General features: G+C 48.1%; 1 protein-coding gene across 1 annotated transcript; it reads right to left on the bottom strand.

Annotated features, from left to right (window-relative positions):
• Positions 1-2303: 2303 nt before the first annotated feature.
• LOC139051366 (uncharacterized) lies at positions 2304-3272 on the bottom strand. The gene has a single exon (XM_070528384.1). The coding sequence runs from the start codon at positions 3270-3272 to the stop codon at positions 2304-2306; it is 969 nt and encodes a 322-aa protein (XP_070384485.1).
• Positions 3273-21928: the final 18656 nt, after the last annotated feature.

Raw genomic sequence — 21928 nt, 5'->3', positions numbered from 1 at the left:
GTGCCTTGCGTATCAAGTTGCACTGGTCGTCGCTTAGCTGGGCGTCGAGTAGCTGCTGGCGCGAGATCAGTGTCCCCCAGGCGTCCACAGGCACTGCCACAGCCAGGACTTCGGGTGCCGGCTCGCCATCCCCGGAGAGTCAGCTACCTTGTTGAAGGTGCCTTTCCTGTATTCTACTCTGTAATTATACTTCTGAAGACAGAGGGCCCAACGGGCTAAACGGCCGGCTGGGTTTTGTAGCTTTGACAGCCACGTCAGTGCCTGGTGGTCAGTCTGAATAGTAAAGTCAGCCCCATCCAGATACATGTCAAATTTTTTTAGTGCAAATACAATTGCTAGGCACTCTTTCTCTGTTACGGTATAGTTCCGCTCTGCTCCTGTGAGAGTGCGACTTGCAAAAGCCAGAGGGTGAAGCTTTCCTTGGTGCTTCTGAAGCAAGACTGCGCCGATGCCATACTCACTTGCATCGGTCTGCACGGTGAATGGCAGGTTGAGGTCGGGAAGCAGCAGACGTGCGGTATCGGCGATAGCCGACGACAGAGCCCGAAATGATCCCTGCTCCACGTCAGTCCACTGCCAACGGGCACCTTTCCGTAGGAGCTGGTGGAGAGGTCTTGCCAGGTCAGCGCAGTTGGGGATAAAGTGGCGGTAGAAGCCCACCATGCCCAAATACCGCTGCAGGCTCTTGACGTCTGTTGGTGGTGGAAGCTGCAGTATGGCCCGGAGTTTCTCCTCGTCAGGCCGGAATGTGCCTTGCTCGACAATGAAACCTAGGAGGTTTATTCTGGTCGAAACCAGTTTAACCTTCCGGGGGTTAATGGTGATGCCTGCGGCCTGCATTCGTTGTAAAACGGTGCTTAGGTGCAGGAGATGCTCCTCCAGGGTATTCGAGAACACTACCACGTCATCCAAGTAAGCCATCGCATAATTGAATTTGGCGTCTTGAAGCACAATATCTATTACACGCTGAAAGGTTGCCGGTGAATTGCACAAACCAAAAGGCAATCGGACGAATTCGAACAGTCCCCGATGGCAAGTGAATCCAGTCTTTGCAATATCACAGGGGGCGATCGGAATTTACAGGAAGCCCCTGCTGCAGTCTAAAGTAGTAAAGAACTTAGCGGACCCAAGTGAATACACCACTGAATCGATTGATGGGAAGGGGTACGAGTCTCGAACTGTGACAGCGTTCAACCGACGGTAGTCGACACACAACCGCGCCGTGCCATCTTTCTTAGGCGCTAGTACAACCGGGAACGCCCAAGGGCTCTTAGACGGTCTTACTGCACCGGTAGCGATCATTTCGTCTAGCGCACTATCAAGAAGTGCTCGCTTGTGGATGCTCAGGGGCCGCGGGTTGAAACGAATTGGGCGGGCGCATCTGGTGTCTATCCTATGAGTCATCACTTTAACGCTGCCAGGAGCTTCCGTGAACATTTCGGCAAATGGTTTAAGTGCTGTCTCGATTTTGGTCTTCTCCGCCGGAGATCCTGTGAAAGACTTCAGAACAGTGAGGATACCGCTACCAGTCTCGGAGACCGCAGAGATATTGGCGGTAAACTGATTTGACTGTGGGTCTCTTGGCTTAGTCATGAACTCGAGTGGATGTGCATGCATGCCGTACTGGTAGGTGCCTTTAGAGAGATCGAGAACGATTCCTGCTTTGGCTTTGAAGTTACGGCCCAAAATCACCGGACAAGAAAGTCCTGGAAGGTGTAGGAAGCGTTGCCGGAATTTTTTATCATTCATGGTAACCGTTAACCGGGCTGCTGACGTAGCGGACGCCACGTCAGCGGATGCCATGCGAAGGGTCGTGTTTACACTTCGTAACTGTAGACGTTTCGTCTCGCAGGCGCTTTTGACACGATCGCCGAAAACGGAAACAGCAGAGCCGTGTCTAAAATAGCAGGTACCTCTATTCCGGCCATTCTGACCACCACCAATGGTGTTTTCTCAATCTGGGCGTCAAGAAGACTGAACGTGGACGGCAAAGCCCTCACCATTTGTCCAAGATCCTGGGCCTTCGATCTGGGGGGGGGGGGGGCGACACCATTCCGGTACACCTGCTACCGTTGATGCCGGTGGTGATTCGAGTGTGAGGAGCCGTTTCTTTCCCCCTCCCCGCTGCCGAGGTTGTCCGCGGCTCAACGCCGTGGCAGCAGGATGGTGAGACGACCAAAACACCCGGCTTTTCGTAGTCTTGGAAACGCCTGCCCCCGCTTGGTGCTTGACGGCCGCGTAGTCTGCATGTGCCGAGGGGACGTCGGGGCGCGGCAGGTCGTTGGCCGGCGACTGGGAGCTGCTCACCACCGCCGGCCCTCGTCGTTTCCCTGCTGGCGGGAGCCAGGGGGGCTCGGGCACTGGCTCCTGTAGTGGCCTCGTCCTCCACACTGGAAGCAGACTGGAATGCTCCTGCGTGTATCTGCTGCGCCTGATTGGGCGGCAGCCACTACAGGCCTGTTGCGGCCCCGAGTGCCTCGCAACGTTGTGGCAGGTTCCGCGACCGGAGGCCGGAAAGGTACCTGGGTGGCAAAGGTGCGGCGAGTGAATGGGTCCAGCGCCCTTGGAGGCGGTACCATATTCCTCGGGCTTGCAATCTGAGAACCGTGCCACGCGCAAGACGGCTCGAGGGAGGCTTGAGGCGGGGGTGGAGGCTGGTAAGTTAGCTCTGCCAACATCGCCGCCTGAATATCGGACGCCGCTTTAGCGAGATCGTCAAGCGAAGAGAAGGTGCGGCCCCTTAGATAAGCCTGGAAGCGTGGGTGAGCTTGCCGGATTGCCCGGGTGACTCTTTCCGTTTTGGGTGCTGAAGGATCTGCGCGCTCGTAAAGCTCCTGAAAGGACCGTATGTATTCTAGGAGGCTTTCCTCCTCCGCCTGACTACGGGCGCGAAGCTCGTCTTTCATGCGGACAACGTAGTCGGGGGGGAGGAATTCTGCTCGCAGTAGCTGCTCAAAGTGCGCCCAACTTTGGAATGACTGGCGACGACGCCAGCGGGCGGCGGACCCAGTCAGGGCGATGGGCAAAACGCGCTGAAGAAGAACGTCATCCGTAATGGCTTGCGCATTGCGGTAATCTTCCATTTCCTGAAGGAAGTCCGCCACCGATTTCGTATCTGTGTGCCCTTCATATGTAGGCACAGCGAGCTGCAAATGGAAACTGGCTGCTGGAGTTATGTTTGTCTGATGCTCGAGCAGCGCGGTCAGCTGGGCAATAATGTTAATGTTGCACATATCTTGTGCGGGCGCACCCTGGTCCTTCTTATCAGGCATTGTAGTAATGGGTTTGCGAGGATGATTTTCAACCGCGCTCTTCTTGACTTTACCCGAACGTAGGTGCATTAAAATGCCGGCGGTGCATCTTTGGTGTTCAAATTGGGCGGGCAAAGCGGTCCGACGGAATGGTCAAGCGGTTCTGCGGAAGCAGGATGGCGCGAAATAGCGGGGCGCAAGGAAAGCGGGAGGTCGAAGAAACGTTCAGTGAGCTTACGCCGGTCAGAGGGGTTGGGTACAGATGCAGGAGCTGTGGGACCCGATGTCGGAGCGAAACAAGTAGGGCTAGGGTGCGAGTTCCAGATGCCTCGAGATGGGGGCGGTTCCCTCGTTCCCGCGCTCGTGGTCCCTGCGGTGCGGAAGCGTACTCCAGAACAAACAGAAAAACAACGAGAAAGAAGAAAACCACGTTGGGCGCCAGATGAAGGCCCCTCAGCCTTCGCTCAGGGGGTCCGCGAGCCGCGACCAGCACGACAAAGGACCAAAGGCGCGAGGAACAAAAACCGCTTTAATTTACGATAGAATGTAACACTCAAAATTACCGCAGCCTCGCGGCCAATAGCAGAAAACAACAAGGCAAGGAAGCAGGCAGCAAAGAAGCAAAGCAGCAAAAAGCAGCAAAAGCAAAGAGGCAAGCAGCAAAACAGCGAGGCAACAAAATATACAAGCGAAAGGGAGCGACGAAAGAACAGCCGCTACCAACCATCAACCAACGCAATCTTTCGGGCGATAACCGAATGCTTAAAGCGCAGAAAGCAAGCAAGCACCGAACCAGGCGCGCAGACAGTCCCAAAAGCGAACAACAAGAACAACAACACTCTTTCATGCAGACACAATGCAAAGACGCTTTTCCCCCTGCTCTGCAGCACGCTCGGTAAAAGAAACCTAGACGGGCCACGCCCCACCAGCGCCTCCCCAAGCCCGCGCCCCGCAAAAAGCCCCCGAGTGCCGTCTCCGCTGCCTTCTTATCGGGCAGCCGCCTTCCCGGCAGTCCCCGCGCGAGTTCTTACGCTACCGCGATCGACGCGCATGCTCCATGCGACGAGTGCCGTTGTGGCGCGCGTTTCAAAGGCTTCCCCCGTGCGCGCTGCAGAGAGGGCCAAGGGCCCGACAATGTATACTCGGATGTTCAGCGCACTCGTCCGGGCATTGAATGCTAGTAAAGCGCCAAGTCCGGACGAATCGCAAATAGCTCCCTATATAAATACGACGTCGCTGCGTATTGCCATGAATTTGTTTTACCACAGACGAGTAAGCCCCGTTTCCGATTCTAAATTCTCACAAAAATTTACTCAATATTATTACGACAAATATTACTCCAGCGAATTAATTATATTTCATAAATTGCGAGAAGCGTTTGGAATGTCATTTTCCATATACATAGGCTGGAACATTGGTTTCGTTGTACTATGTCATTAGTACCGCATGGACACAAAACAATACTAGCACGGCAATTCAACCCATAGAAATGGATCACAAAGCATTGGCCATGATATGGCAGACTTTACTTAGAGCTGTGTTAGATGACGAAACAGAACTCAACGTGTTTATTCGAACATTTATGGAACAGGATATTTTGGCCGTCTATAATGGGAAATGCGATAAAAGAGAAGCCATTGCAAATGCCAAATTTTCGTGCCCGGAAGCATTCAGACTGTTTTTTTTTTTTTGACATGCCGCGTTCCGTTATCTGATGAAATTACCCTAACCGTACCTCTATATCCAACGTGTATTGAACGTTTACTAGACACCAAAGATCCAAAGACGGTGAAGGAAGAATTGGAACGCACCAAGCTCACTAACGCAGAAGTACGCACGATTATTGATGTGTTGATGAACGCATCTGCTTCCAGAAATGCCGCGGACGCTACCAACACCGTAGAGGATGACACCGAAGACGAATTCGCGAGTTAATAATGTATATAAAATGTATTACTAAAGAATATAAATAATGATGACAAACATAAATCTACTCGTTCAGACGACGCCAAACAATATAATATCTGACCTCATGAGTTACTTGGCTATGTAGTTATTAAGCCACAAAAAAAAAAATTGGAGGACGCTTAAGCTTCGCCTTCAAGAGTGGAAATTGTGTAGGATACATCTTGCTTAGTATATGTAAGTTAGAGAAGGTTCCCGTTTCCAGCCTCCGCCAACTAGCTGCTTGTTGTGTTAAGACTGTGTGTGGCGGGGAGTATCTAATTCTTTTGCCTCTGTGGTAGTTCAGTTACTCTGAATAGCTGATCTCCACGGTGAAGTGCTGTCCTAGGGCGTGTGGCCGCTCGACTCGGTACGTGATCTCGCAAGCCAAGCTGTCTGCCCTTTCATTTCCTTCTATCCCCGTGTGTGCCGGAATCCAGATTAGTTCCAAACTCTCTGCGAAATCAACGGTACGCGCTCGTGCCACTGCTCCCGCGTTCGCCGTCGTCTTCCACAGCTGCCTGCGTGGCCGTTCATCTTTCCAGCGTAGAATTTCACTTCTCTTGTGTCGTCGTAATCGGGATGCCGCGTTTACGGGGGTATGAGCCATTGCTTAAGGGAGTATTAGCCACTCATGGTCTTACGTAACGGAAAGATTTGCCTTTGAAGAAATTTAATTTCGAAGAATCACAAGCGTGAAATCGCAGGCGAAGGCTGCTAACCACGCCGCCGAGCAAACTCGAGACATCGAACACAAGCGACAACTGCGGACTGCGGGCATACCGTCAGTGACGTCATTCTCTCCGTCGTAGCCGATTGTGTGTGTAACCTCATAACTGAGAAATACTTTAATAAACCCTCGGCATTAACCCAGTGATAAACAAAGGGGCCGCACGTTTCAGCTTCGCTGAATAACCATCTTCACGGAATGAAAATTCCGAATTCTTTCTTTTCTTTTCTTTTTGTGTGTGTGTGGCTAGTGTATACAAAGACCGACCTCATCTTTCTTTTTGTAGCGCTTCTTTGGCGTGGTGAGAAGCTTCGGTGGGGATGAAGATCCTCCGACAATCACGCACTTTGGCCAGATATTCAGGCTCGTGAGCCTAAAGTGCGCGAAACGTTAAGACGACAGGAAGAAACACACATTTAGAAACGCAGCTTCTGCGCTTCGCTGTATGCGTTTCTTCCTTTCGTGCAGTTTACCCTTCTTTCAGTATTAACGAACTGGCGCGATAAATCTTATTGCTGTAGGTGGATACCGCTTTCTCGTGGTATCACTAATTCGGACAAGGGAGAACGCCAGCGAGCGTGAGAGAGAGAGAGAGAGAAAACATTTATTTATTATGAGTTTGGGCGACTTCCTCGCAGGGTGGAGCCCTTATGTTCAGGGCCCCATTGGCTCGCGCCTCTCCGCGTGCCCGCCGGATCAGCCTTCGCTGCTCTTGCGGGTCTGAGCTGGTCAGCGCAGTCTCCCAGGAGGAAGGGGAAGGTGAAGGAATAGGGGAGTAGTCCGGAGGGTGTGGGCACTCCCAGGTGCAATGATGTGGGCTTTGCTCCACAATAGGGACAGTATGAGGGATATTGTGTGGGGTGGAAGAGGTGAAGATAAAAGAGGCAGGGAAATGAATTAGTTTGAAGCTGTCGCCACGCGACGGCATCTTCTCGATTAAGGGAATTATGTGGTGGAGGGAAGTGTCTCCTGGTATCTCTAATATTGTAGAGTTTCAGTGTAGTTCAGTGGTTCTGTCGGTGCGTCGTCTGGGTTGGACAGCTCTTCCAATGGCGCCCGGTTAGCGAGCTCTCGGGCTACCGCATTAACGCGTTCATTACCATGGAGAGAGGCGTGTCCAGGTGTCCAGACGATACGCACCCTGTGTAACGCTGCGTGAAACACGCGCGAACTGCCCGTCCGCTCTAGCTCAAGGCTGTGACAAGGCGCCTGCAGTGGAGCCCGATGGAACAGCGTTGCCATCTGGCGACAGTGGCTGTAAGCGCGCGGGTAGCTTCGTTTTACAACTGAAGCTAGTCTAGTAACGTTGCTGCCGGCCTCGCTCGCTCCTGGCCATAGAGTTACTATACTGACTCTAGAGGACAAGCTACCCATAGGGCCCATGCATTAAAATCGGGAACCTCAAGAGCGCCGCCATGTTGCTACGCGCCGAGGTTGCCAGCTCCTGAGACGCTTGCTAGACTTGGTGACAGTAGTCAGTTTTAATCCGGCAACAGTAGCAGCGTAGCAGCATGGCGTCTCGCTTGTGGTCTTGTGGTGTTGTGATGTGTGCGTGCAGCCGTGTGTTTGGGCTTTATAAGTCGGTTCTTTATTCTATGTTGCGGGATGGTGTGGGTGTGTTCCATGTTGGCCGTACAGCTGGCAGTTATGCAACCGAGGGATGATCCTGTTCAAGTTTCTGGCGGTATGCGGTTTTCAGCGGTCACGCCTGTTGCAGGAGTGTCACTCGACGACGTTACGAGCTCGAAGCTGTGGTCAGATTCCTCGTTGGCGTTCCGTAATTATCTTCGCACGGGCGCGGTATGTTGCAAAAGCCGCTTTCGCGATCTATCGTCGTGACGATAGGTCGGGTTTTTTATTATTATAAGTAATGATCCAGCTGTAGGGCACATGTAACCGACAAACGGAAGTCTCAGGAGAGCACCTGAGATGATAGTAGAGCAGGTGGCGCAGGAACTCCAGGGCACCCGAGGGACAGTGGGGGGATCAAAGCTCGAAGCAGAACGGTACGTAGGTCGGGGCCGCCGAGGCAGGTGTGTGCCAGGGAGTGTTCGCACGGACAGCTCCCCAGGCACGCGCAGCCGTGCCTCGCAAGGTCGAGATACTTTAAAGGCACCTGCGCCCATTGTCTTTCTTTTGCCTCGGCGCAGTGAGCACGATTAACGAGAATAATGTGGAGGGCATCCGGTGCAGTCGCGAATGCATCATGACAAATGTAGCTCGCGTCGCCTGGCGTCTGTAGTAATATCAGAGTTGGTTGTATGAACTTTATGCATAATACGTTTTGTTACGGTACCTCAACGGAATGGGTCTAGAGGACGGTGTTGGTACATTTTTTCGTACCGCCCTAATCCTATACCCCCACTACAAACACACACATACCCCCTTTTTTTATGTATACATACAATTCCTTGCCATGACGGATCATAGCCTCCTTTATTTTTGAAAAATAGAGGCGGCTATGGACCGATTGACCAGTTCAAGTTGTCAACTTGTCAGTAACTGTCGTAGGAATCACTGTAATAAACATAATTCCACGATCGGATTGTTTACTTTCATTTTTTGTTGTAACACTGAGGACTACATAGAACTTTATTTTGTATATGTGAGAGAAGTATGTGGATATCACGAGCTTAAGCCAATGTGCGATACACAGACAAAGCAGCTGCTACAACATGAACTGCATTGAGGGCCACACAACACATACGTAATTAAAGGTGCAAAATATAGGGGGAAGCTTCAAAATACGCTCTGTAGCACTGCAAAGTATAACATATATTGTATGTGTACAATAAATGTTCAAAAATACAATGCATCAATGTCCCATTTGCCTTCAAGTTTATTATGAAGTTCAAGTTTACTGAAGTTTATTATGAGCATATGTACAACAGGAATCAACTAACACACCCGCAGTCAAGGTGGCTGTTCGAGGTGTGCTGGCTGCCTCAGTGTAAGAAAAAGAAATTGGGTAAATGTCGACACCAGTGCCACTGCTTCTTGCCTCTGACCTGCACGTGCCTCTGCGGCATCTTTGTGCACAAGTGTGCTGGCGTGGTGAGGCGTAGGAGTCATCCGAGAGAAAGAGTATTGTTTACATGGAGAAGTGTCTGTTCACATTGCCTGTCACTTTCCCTCAAATGTTTCCTTGGCGACTAGGGTGACACACCCGCAGTCAAAGTGGCTGTTCAAGGTGTGCTGGCTGCCTAAATGAAATAAAAAGAAATTAGATGAATGTCGATACCAGTGCTATTGCTTATTGTCTCTTACCTGCATTTGCCTCCACGGCCTCTTGGTTTGTGGAGTCTGTATGAGGGAGCTGCTGTGGCTAGGCGTAGGGCATTGTCTAAGCAAAAAGAAAAGGCCATTTAAATGGGGAATTATGGAAATCAATGCAGTTATGTCTGCTTCTTGCACTCTTCTTGCCTAAAAGTTTTCAAACATAGTGTCCAGAACACACCAGCACTTTGACTGCTTCTGCTTTTTACCTGCAGGTGTTGTTGCGAGATCCTTAGTATGGCTGCATGCAGCATTGTAACACTTGGTGGAGGCATTTGAAGTGGTAGCCAAAAATATAAAGAATCATCCTTGTCTGCACGAATGCTTTCAATTTCTAAATGCAGTGGTAACTATCACTATTGGTGCAAGGCCCCCCCACATCTATGCGGCAAGTGCCATAGCTCGAAACTGAATTGTTCCTTTAGTGTTTCAGAAGGCATCTGATATGTCCACATTAGATGTGATGTGTTTGTTCTTATTTATCGCAGTGTGGAGAGAGCATCATTAAATGGCTGAAGTACTATAGCGCCAAACAGACGACACAAGAAGAAGACACGGACGAGCGCTTATGTCCGTGTCTCTTCTTCTTGTGTCGTCTGTTTGGCGCTATAGTACTTCAGTAATATGCACCAACTAGCCCAACAAAAAGTTCTGCTGAAATATCATTAAATGTTTTGTTTATTTTTGCGTGTCTTGTTTTTTGGTTTATTTCTGAATTTATCATGATGCTAAAGTGACTTATGTAATGGCAATCAGCTTTCGTTTTGCAGAAAAACAATGCATTTCCTGACCCATTGTTTGACATCACCTCACTCGCATAATTTTGCAGAGTATTCTACCTATGTTGACTTGCTTGACCTCCACTAAAGGGTCTTGCATTTTTAAATACGACTCTTTCCTTAAAATCATTCGACACTTCTCATAATTTCTGTACCTTGGGCTTCTGATACTCTGCATTCACTATTTTTGCTTGTTTCTGACTAGAAATGTCTTCTTTAATTTAGAGCTTAAATTTTACCTTTGGAACACACGGAAGGGCTTGCCATTGCATATCTGCATAAAAGGGAAACATGTTTCATTAAACATTTGCAAAATCCCATTGAAGATTGATGAATGCAGCTTGCAGTGTGATATGACTGAATGAGCCATAAAAGTAACTCATCTCACTTGGTAAATGAAAGCACATATTAGTGTGATGCACAAGATACGTTACACTAACGTGGTGGGTACTCTTGCTTATACAGCAAAATAATCGGTGCGCGAGAAAAAAATTATTTTTGCATAACCCTTGTACACACTGACTTAAGGAAAATGAGCTGGAGCTGTCCACATGATGTACTTATTTTACCTGCGAGTATGGTCAACAAAAATGTGTCCCAGCTGCTTAGTGGTATTCCAGATTATGTCAGTATTGCATATGTGCCTGTTGTCGAAAATAATTGAATTTTGAAAGTGCTCGCAGGGATCTGATGTGCATATCTGCAGTTTATGGATACATGTAAAAGACTCAGCATCAAGTGCAAGTGAACGGTCCCACAGGCCCGGAGTCGATCATGCAAATAGATTCGCTGCACAAATTTGTGACATGAAATGGCATGCAAGGAAGTGTTGAAAATATTCCACAGTTAATAAAACGCCTAAGCTATTAATATGTGGGTTGATGCACTCGTTATGCAAAACGGAGGTGAGGCGTGCAGACAGGAAACAAGAGTAGAGTATTTACAAACAAACAACACGCGCGCCGCCCACTTCTCTACTCTTTTGTCCTGTCTGCACGCCTCATCTCTGTTTTGCATAATGAATCCTTACGAACTAGCTCAGCTTTCTGTCGTTTTAAGTCTCCATGCACTCTATTTCGTCCGCATTAGGCACTCGCCTCTTGATTACTTCGTGGCACAGAAATACTCGGTCATCAGGCTGTTTTTCTGCTGTGGCCTTTGTAGAAGCATGATTGTTCAAAGTGCAACAATTAAACCGATTCTTTGAGTTGCTTGTGGCTTCGCCAATACAATTCCGGTGCGCTGGTCCGCCTGTCCAGCAATTTTCTACTGAAGGGAAACCTGCAAATAAAAACACCGCTCCGCATGCAGAAAAATGCTCTACTGTGACGCTTCTCGAACGATTGTGATGTACCACAAGAGCTGCCTTCCCGCGTGATATTCTCAACAAGGAGATACATTCGTTTACTTACATGTGAAGGTATATGCCAGACCACTTCGGGGCTTCGGTGGCACATTAGGCACGAGTGTGTCATAGCGTCCGATGTCGACGCGCGATCGCATGTCAAACGAAACTACTACGCATCCAAAAAACAGATTCGAAACCGAAATTCGCGTCATCCTTTATTGCATGAATGCGTACATCGTGATTTACATAAGTCACGGACTTAGCGATCGCTTTCTGTAAACCGAATATTAACGTACCACCTTCATAAAGCCATCAGGTATGCGTTTTTAGGTGACAAAGCATAAGGTGACCTGTACTTGTTCTCAGCTCTTTCAATAGTAATTGCGCTGGCCACATTGACCAGTAGCAACAGGGCGGCGCCCTAGAGGTTCCCACTTTTCCGGCCCAGCTTTTCCTCTAGAGTTGTTCTACTAACTCTATGCTCCTGGCGCATGACGTATGGACGCGCGTCTGGCGTGCCGCTAGCTTGTTGCTAGGCGAAGCAAGAAAAATAAGTCGCAAAGCATAAGTTCATTTACACGCAAAGCGTTTTTAGGTTAAGTGGGAAGAAAAAAAATAAAACGTCTGTAAGTTCATCTCCCATTCTTTTATTCTGATGCTCTCGTCTACAAACGGATAGGGTTAAATCTAGGCGCGACGCATTTCCTGTTGCCAGTTTGCGCAGAGCACGCCCTCTAATTGAATTTCTTTCTCTGTGGGTACTGTTTCCCTTTACAAAGTTTGTATAGGCATTCTGTGTTACAGCCGTATATAATCACCACGATGACCTTGTCTTCGAGAACATTTCTAACCATGACAGTCCTAAACGGAGGCCGCAGTACTCTACCAATAAAACAATCTCTGTTGAGCAACAAGTGCTCTGTGCAGTCTAATCGCTGTTTCTTCAAGTCTGTGTCTATCAAACATGATTAATGTTATCGGCTTATTCCAGTGACTTACCGTACACGCGTCTGTTATTTCAACATATAAAAAATGCATAAATTTTCAAATTGAAGGTGCGCAAAAATAGCGCGGGAATGGCGCAAATTATTCCAAAGAAGCGCACGCAGGGATAAAGGAGAGAGTGAGAAGGAACGTTAGACAACGTGGACGCCTCACAGCAGCCGGTTTGCACAAATGAAACTGGGTGGTGCCACCGGCGCGCCGCGCGCTCGGAAATATCGGTTGCCTTGGGCGCGAAGACGAAAGTGCCATTGCTTCGTCACAAAAGCGCAGCCAGCGGCTTCCGCCAAGCGCCGTTTGTAGAACGCTGTGCGCTGTCGGGCGACGAGGAACATTCTCCTTCGCATTGTGGAATTTCAGAGGAAATCCCTGTGCAGTGGTCGGATGCAAGAAATGTGATGGAAACACTAAGCAGTGGAACTCGTCAGTGTGTGAAATGCGCGCGCCGCAGTTGCAGCAGGGCTGCCCGTGCCCCTCGAGGCCGTTTCTGTGCGGGCTTCCCATCTCGGTCGATTGCCTTGACCATGTATTCGTAGACAACTGAAACAGGCGAGAAACATTTATGAGGTAATGGTAAAAAAAAGACAGTGAACGAAGGCTGTTTTTCATTCACTTTTCGAGACATTGTGTGGATGCTTGAAAGAACTCAAATGACGCGATTACAGTCTGATTTTAAACTGATCGTTTGGACTTCGCAACTATACTTCCAGAGTGCCAATAATTAATAAACATTGATTGGATTACAAAGCTCCTATTGCCCTTCTATGAAGAGTTTGAAATGAAACGAGAGCTGTCATTTATGAAACGCTTTAGCTGCAGCGAGTTCTCCTCTCACATAGGCACTTTCGATCGCGATCGAGGATCCATCAGGCTCGGTATTTCGATCGCAATAGAAAATGATCGCTACTACACAGACCACGTTCGGGATCGTGTTGGTTGAGCTCTTACACTTAAAGTGTAACTGAGTATAAGTCCGAAGCAAAAAATTCATCAACCAGTTTCTTATATATTAGCGATCTTCCTTCTTGCGTAACGTCCCGGGTTCGTCTCTTTGCCGATGATGTCGTAATTTACCGCACAATTTCCTCTGTTATCGATCGCCAATGCTTGCAATCTGACCTTGATGCAATTGCCTTATGGTGCTCCAAATGGCTAATGTCGCTTAATATCTCTAAAACCAGGTTCATTACATTTAACGGCCAAAAGTCTCGAATTTAAAACACTTACTTCATTAATAACAGCACGATTGAGTCTTCCACTTCCTACAAATATATTGGCCTTCATTTCCAGTCGGACCTAACGTGGCATCACCATATAAATTTAACCATGGCAGCTGCAAACCGTACTTTTGGAATACTTAAACGAACCCTCAAGCAAGCGCCACCACTCGTACGAAAACAGGCATATACCACAATCATTCGCCCGAAAATTGAATATGCTGCGGCAATTTGGGATCCCCATCAGGTATATCTAGCTTCTAACCTTGAAGCCCTGCAGAACCGTGCTGCTCGATTTATTTTTTCAGATTATTCTACATTCACCAGCGTTACATCTTTAAAAAATCCTGCCGGTTTGCAATCCTTGAGCCTTCGTCGGAAACATTCTCGCTTATCACTATTTCATGAAATTTTCCACCATTCCTCACTTCGTGATGATTTCTTTCAGTCACCGCCGATTATCTTTCCTCGCCGCGATCACCCTAACAAAGTGAAACGCATTTTTTTTTCGCTCAATCCTTCGTACCACGCACTATCATAGATTGGAACGATTTACCCTCATACAAAGCCATGGAAACTGACATAGCCAAATTTAAGGAAACAATTTGCACTATTGTGAGAAGCTGTTAAAATGTTGTGTTTCCTTATTAAGCGTGTTTCCCTGATAATTTTTGTGCTTTGTGATTTGTTGCTTGCTCCTGACGTTTTTATGTAATGTTTCTTTTTTTGTTGTTGTTGTTTCTTGGTTACTTATGAAGACTACACTGCCTTGTTGAACGAAAACAAAAAACACATGTCTTGTAAATGTTTTTCTTTTTATGTATGCTGTACCTGAATGTACACTTGCTTTTCTTGTAGCCCCCCCCCCCCCCCCCCTATGTAATACCCTCCTTCGAGGGCCTTTAGGGGTATTGTAAATAAATAAATAGATAAATAAACCCACGAAACACAGAACCTCTTAAGGACGTCTTGAAACGGCTACAAACGGCTATAGACGTCTTGGTCTACGATAAGACTGAAAATAGAATTTCTTCTAAACATAACCTCAGCACTTGGAATATGCTAGTATATATTCTATCTGCGGCAAAACCCACTACTAATGTCACTAGAGTCTGTTTTGGTAAAGACATTCAGAATGTCCAACTCAAAAACTTTTCTAAAACTTTTTGTCTAAAAGTGCATAAAATGCCAAACGACGTGTTAAAAGTGCGGTTACCTTCGGCGTTAGCGAATAAAAGATGCCGCAGACAAATCGAACTCGTTGGAAGCAACATAATAAGCTGGATTTAATGTTAAATAATTTCACACGAGAACTTCAACAATCAAACGCGTGTTATTGTTTTCCATACGGGGCGCCCACACGAAGCCTGGAAACCATTTTTCTACGCTCGCGCCGCAGGTACTGACAGCCAGGCACGTACCCAGGGGGGGGGGGCGAGGGGGCGGTCCCCCCCCCCGAAATTAAGTGGCATACCCCCCCCCCCCCTCTCCCCGCCCACGCCACCACTACTCACACATTCCTAAAGCGCCGCCAGATCAATGTTGAGACTTGGCAGCTGTTCATCGGTGAGCATTATGCTGCCTTTTTCACTTCTTTTAGATGGCGGTAGTTATCGGCATCTCTTGTGATGTGAAGGACAGTTTTCTCATAGATTCCGCACCCACACGATTAACTCGAGATGCGTTCAATTGTCACCATCTATTCAACCGCCCCGCGCATAGCTGTTGCTTTTGTTAGTTCAACCTTCTTTGTTTAGGCTGGTCCTTGGACCAGGAGAGGGATGCGGCTGTTACTCAGCTGGTCTGTACTCTCATGGTACGAGTTGCGGCCGGAGAAAACGCCAATTGCGTTTAACTTATCTCTTTGCTTCATTATTTCCTTGAGTTACGGCTCGCCGCGACGCTGGAAGATGCCCGGAACCATATACACTTGATATGGATTAGATAAGGTGGGAAACAAAATAATGTGAAAGAGCGTCCATCATGAAACCCTGCAATAATCCTTAAACCCATAAGTAAGATGACTGTCGCCCGTTACCTCGTCTGTTTTTCTGTTTTTCCCTAATTGTATAGCACTTTTCGTGCAAAATTGGCAACTGGAAACAAAAATCGCAAGGAGTTGAGAAATTAAGTGATCTACTAAAGGAGAGAGCCAATGCAGCAACCAAACTGCAAGCAAAAGCGAATAATAAATAAGTTAACCGTTGTTTATGAGAATATATATGCATCAACATCTCTTTATTTAAAAAGGAAGTAGAGAAAACGCCGCCGGAAGTGGAGAATTACTTGTTTTGAACTGCTCACGTAGCCACTTCTCTGCTGTGCTTATGTGGGTGTTTTTCTAACCTTTCGCGGTGAGCGCAGTACGTCCAGAATCGCAGAGTACTGCGCTCTACGCGGTTGTATTGGACTGGCGGCCGCACAGCGTTAGGCAATTCGCGGAGCTGTCAAAGCTGATCAACAAGGTGAAAATAACTGATATTCAAAACCGAAGAAAGACTGAAGAAGCCGTAAAAAATGAACGCAGCCTGAAATCAGTAAAACAGAAACCTGGCATAGGACAAACCATGATGTATGCACTAAAAGATAAGAAGGGTAATATCATCAGCAATCTCGAAGATATAGTAAAAGCAGCGGAAAAATTCTAAGCTGACCTGTATACAGTACCCAGAGGAGTCACGATAGCTCACTTAGAAACAGTAATGAACAGGCTACAGAAACTCTCCTATAACTAGCGATGAGGTCAGGAGGGCCCTGCAAGACATGAAACGATGAAGAGCGGGCGGAGAAGGTGGAGAGAGCGTAAACGTTTATTTCAAATCAGCAAGATTTGAGTCCGGCGTCTTTTAGTGGGTCTGGGCACCCGCCGCGGACGCGGTTCCGAGACCTTGTCTCGAAGCGGCTTCCTCGGCTCGCTGGACGGCCCAGAGTTGTGATGTCAGGTCAGAGCTGAGCAGTGCGGTCATCCAGCGTGACTGGAGGCTGGCGGTGGAAGAGACGGAGGGGTCGGCACTGCCCGACTTGGTTGTTAGGTCCCGACACTCCCATAGCATGTGATTTAGTGTGGCAACCTCGCCACACGATGTGCATCTGTTTGTAGTGTACATGTCTGGATACATGGCGTGCATGAGTCTGGGGTTTCTGTAAGAGTCTGTTTGGAATTGTCTGAAGTGTACTGCTTGCGTCCTGTCTAACATAGCGTGAGGGAATGGGCATATGCGTCTTTGTAATTAGTAGTGTGCCGTGATGTCGTGAAAAGTGGTCATACGATCCTCCCATGCCCAGACGTTTGCAGTACCCCGCGGGGGTTCTTCCTCCGATGCTGCTCGGTGAGTCAGGCCTCGAGCAACGCCGTGAGCCGCTTCGTTGGGGGTGCTCATTCCAGTGTGTGCCGGGATCCATAGCAAATGCCTTCGGTTATCAACGTCGGCCTCTCCCTGGTGTATGGGATGTCGCTGGAGTATCTGATACGCCTCTTGCGAGATGCGCCCATTTGCAAAATTGCGAATTACCGTTTGCAAGTTACAGATCACGTATGTAGCTTTGGTTTGTGTGAGGGCCAGTGCTATGGCCGCTTTGTCTGCCGCTTCGGCATGTGCCGTGTTCACGGTGACGCTCGTGAGGTGGTTGCCTCGGTGGCTAGTAACTGCTGCCACGAAACTCTTCCTGTCTCGATAGCGGGCTGCGTCGGTGAAGACCGCCTCCTTGTCGTTAGAGTAACTTTTGTTCATTTGTTGTACCCTGGCTTTACGCCTCCCTGTGTGGTCTTGGGGGTGCATGTTGCGAGGCAATGGGGGTACGTATAGTTGCTCGCGTATGGGTCTTGGAATGTCTACTTTGACGCCGTGTTGCGAGTGGTATGTGATGCCGAGATTTTCAAGCACGTGTCTGCCCGGGCGGGTCTTGGATAGGCGTTCAAGTTGGGACACTTGTTGCGCCTCCACGAGTTCTTCGAGCGTATTGTGTAGGCCTAGTTCTAAGAGCTTGGTGGTGCTAACTCCAGGCGCAAGTCCCAACGCACATTTGTACGCCTTGCGTATGAGCGCGTTGAGCTTGTTTTTTTCCGCAACCGTCCAGTTGTGAAACGCTGCCGTGTACCTTATCTGGGAAATGACGAAGGTGAAATAACAGTCGATTTAATCAAAGATGGAGGAGACATAATGCTTGAAAAACTGGCGACTCTTTATACGAAGTGTCTATCGACTGCAAGGGTCCCAGAAAACTGGAAGAATGCAGATATTATACTAATCCACAAAAAAAGGAAACGTTAAAGAATTGAAAAATTATGGGACCATTAGCTTGCTCCCAGTATTATATAAAATATTTACCAAAATAATCTCCAATAGATTAAGGGCAACACTGGATTTTGTCAACCAAGGGAACAGGCTGGCTTCAGGAAGAGATACTTCACACTGGATCACATCCATGTTATCAATCAGGTTATCGCGAAATCTTCAGAGTACAATAAGCCTCGCTATGTGGCTTACATAGATTACGAAAAGGCATTTGATTCAGTAGAGATACCAGCAATCGTAGATGCAATACGTAATCAAGGAGTACAGAACGCTTACGTAAGAAGCTTGGAAAATATTGCTACATTCGTGTGGTACTTGTTTGTTTGAACGAGGCTCGTAGGTGCCATAACTCCAGAAAAGAGGAGGAAGAACGAACTGGGTTCGCGCTGTGAATCTAACCGGTCAGCGCTGCAACCGTTGTTGTAAATATGATCTGTAAATAGTTTCTCGTCTTACTGACCGTCCTTCGCGTAAGAATATCTACAGAGGTTCTACAGCTACCTTAATTCTACACAAGAAAAGCAGGGAGATACCTATAGAGAAAGGGGTCAGACAGGGAGACACAATTTCTCCAAAGTTATTCACTGCGTGCTTAGAAGAATTCAAGCTGTTAAACTGGGAAGGCTTAGGAGTAAAGATCGATGGCAAATATCTCAGCAACCTTCGGTTTGCCGATGACATTGTTCTATTCAACAACAATGCAGACGAGTTACAACAAATGATTGGAGACCTTAACAGAGAGAGTGTAAGAGTGGGGTTGAATATTAATATGCAGAAGATGAAGATAATGATAAATAGCCGGGCAAAGGAACAAGAGATCAGGATCGCCAGTCGGCCACTAGAGACTGTGAAGAAGTATGTTTACCTAGGTCAATTAATCACAGGGAACCCTGATCATAGGAAGGAAATTCACAGAAGAATAAACATAGGTTGGATCGCATACGGCAGACATTGCCAGCTCCTGACTGGAAGCTTACCATTATTATTGAAAAGTAAGGTGTGCAATCAGTGCATTTTGCCAGTGCTGACATATGGGGCAGAGACTTGAGAGCAAGTTAAGGACCGCGCAAAGAGCGATCGAACGAAGATTGATAGGCATAACGTTAAGAGAGAAAGAGAGTGGTTTAGATCAGAGAGTGAACGGGTATAGATGATATTCTAATTGACATCAAGAGGAAAATAGCGCCCACCTATCACGCGGTGAGCGTCGAGCAACGCAGCGTTCGTCGCGGCAACGAAACGTGCGCCTGAGCGAACGGAACGAACCAAAGAACTCGGTGTCTCGGAGGGGAAACGATCTACGCCAGCCAAACGTCGTGATCGGCACGGGCAGAGAGATAGATAGTGATCTAAACCGAGAGCACGGCGAAGCGTCGTCAGGGGAGAGGGAGTCCCGCGACGCGCCTGGCAGCGGTCCCAATGCGCGCGCGGCGCGCCTCCTGTCGGGGCAGCGCCGTACATTGAGAGGAGGGGGTCTTCTGTGTTTGCCGCAAGATGGCTCTGCGTGTGCGGAAAGCGCAGAAGAAATGCAGCGGAAACGCACTTCGCAACTCGTGTAATTGTGACTTCTGTACGTTACATGTTCATAATTACCGATATACACCGCAGTATAACTTTCCACGGCTCGTTTCGAAGGCAACACCGCATTCACTAGAGGCGCGTTTGCACCGCTTGGAAGCATCGAACTCGTGGCTGAGTGGTAGCGTCTCCGTCTCACACTCCGGAGACCCTGGTTCGATTCCCACCGGGCCAATCTTGGAAGTTGCTTTTTATTTATGAAGCGCCTGCCGTGATTTATCGCTCACGGTCAACGCCGCAAACGCCGATGCCGACACCGACACCCGACGCCGACACCGACGCCGACACCGACGCCGACGACACCGGCTTTTCTGCGACACGAGCTCCTTAACGCTATCGCGTTAAAATGTAGCTGGGCAGGTCATGCAATGCGCCGGTTAGATAACCGTTGGACCATTAGGGTTACAGATGGGTACCAAGAGAAGGGAAACGCAATCGAGGACGACAAAACACTAGGTGGAGCGATGAAATTAGGAAATTCGCGGGCGCTAGTTGGAATCGGTTGCCGCAGGACAGGGGTAATTGGAGATCGCAGGGAGAGGCGTTCTGCCTGCAGTGGACATAAAACAGGCTGATGATGATGATGATGATGATGATGGAGGTGGTGCCCCCCCCCCCGAAAAAAAATCCTGGGTACGTGCCTGCTGACAGCAGTAGGAGCGAAACGCCGGTGTTGCACAGCGGTGTCACAGAGCCACCGCGCTGCGACCACTTCGGTGCCAGTCAAGTAGGCATGCTCCAAATTTGTCAGACACCTCATTCCATGCTAGAAACACTGGGAGGCAAGAAGTTTGAAAAAACGGCCACTGCCGCCCCGCAGTGTCTCGGTCATGGGTTCGTTATGTCAGTTGTGCGTCATTCTAAGCCATTCTGTACATTTATACTGGATATTAACTGGAGTCATTTAGCTGTGCTGATGCTGTTTGCCGTGTGCTTTTGCATCAGTGCTTCGTGACATCGGCTGTATTGCGTGTTTTCGCCGATGGCTTACTACCACAATGGCGGGATCTGCGTTCGCCGCCTTCGTGTCTCTGTGCGTCTTTGTACGTCGCACGTTCGGATAGCACTTTTTTCGGTAACTGAAATACATTGCACTTCGTGTTTCGTCAACAATGTAAATATTTTTAGGTTTTACCCGCGACAATTCTTGATATATGGGCTCTTCTGCCCTGCGACTTTTCGTCATTACTTTTAAACGAGGGTTCTGCTTGTGTTCAGCCATTCAGAACTACCGCGCTCCACGACTTCCGCAACACCAGTCAGAACTTTGCCCTGCTTTGTTAGTCTTTGTGGTTGACGTAGCACGAACCAACCGAAAGGAGTGCACTCGAAGACGACGCGCTGGCTGTAATGCTGAACCAGGCTGAACTCGCCCTATCTTGTGCCCTTTTGTTCTTGCGTGTGCGCGCGTGTGTGTCAGTGACTATGCAGTTTGTAGCGCTCCCACTTTATAGCAAGACAAAATATAACTGCAATGTTTACTTCATCTACACAATTCCAAATTAAATTGTCTGCTGATGTACAAATTTCACTTGTGTTTTGTTCTAAATAAGCAGCAAAACCTTTAACCTAGTAGACGCTTCATCTGGGAGTGAAATCACGACACCTTGGCATTTATTAATGAATGACTGTGACTGGGTCACCTTATTTGTAATTGCAAATCTGCCTTTCAACTGACTTGATGCTATCTTATTTTGTTCTTTTCACTCTATAGACGGCTGGATATCCTTGTACCTTGGCGCTAGCTGGATGACGGGACCTCATCATGGTCAGTGTAAGCCAATGTACTGCACCCTCTCTGGTCGTCCCAGTGATTTTTATATGGCTTAAGGCCAGGGAGCGCTTCGTGGTAAAATAGCTAGTTGGTGCCTCACAACCGGGATTTTTTTGCACTGGTCCATTATAAGCTGCCACTATTATAACCAATTTCTCAGTGCCAGTGTACATACATAGTTCTACTAATAATTAGTTTGCTTAAGCCTTACAAAATGTACCTGTAGGTAGTCATTGCTATGTAAGAACTCAAAAATTAACTCTGCTGTGTCATACAAGTATTCCACACATAAGTAAAAATTTGCTACAACAGTGTACATTACACCTTGCTTCCCTAATGCACAAATGTATTCAAGCCAGTATTTGATTAGTTTGGTATTCTAAATGTTTTCTGTGTGATTTAGTTCTTTACAGGAATTTACTGTACAGCATCAGCAAGCAGTCTAATTTAATATTTATATGTGCTGTAATCGGTGTACTTTGCCGCTAGAATTGATATAACATGGGCCGACGCGTCCATACAAGGACAAACTTCAATTTCGCTCTGCCACCATCAGCACTTGGCTGGCGCTTGCAAAATGAATCACATGAGGTACCTTGTGCCAGACTGTTTTTTAACCTTATTTTGAGGAGATCACAAAGTGATGTGTGGAGGCGCCTGTGTCTGAGATATAGATTGCGCTGCAACATGTGCGTGTAGAACAGGCATAATGCTGAGGGTTCCAGCAGTTTGCA

Source organism: Dermacentor albipictus, unplaced genomic scaffold, assembly GCF_038994185.2.
Source record: "Dermacentor albipictus isolate Rhodes 1998 colony unplaced genomic scaffold, USDA_Dalb.pri_finalv2 scaffold_11, whole genome shotgun sequence".
Classification (NCBI taxonomy): domain Eukaryota; kingdom Metazoa; phylum Arthropoda; class Arachnida; order Ixodida; family Ixodidae; genus Dermacentor; species Dermacentor albipictus.
The sequence above is the reverse complement of the archived record's forward strand: the minus strand, read 5'-3'. Positions and strand labels throughout refer to the sequence as shown.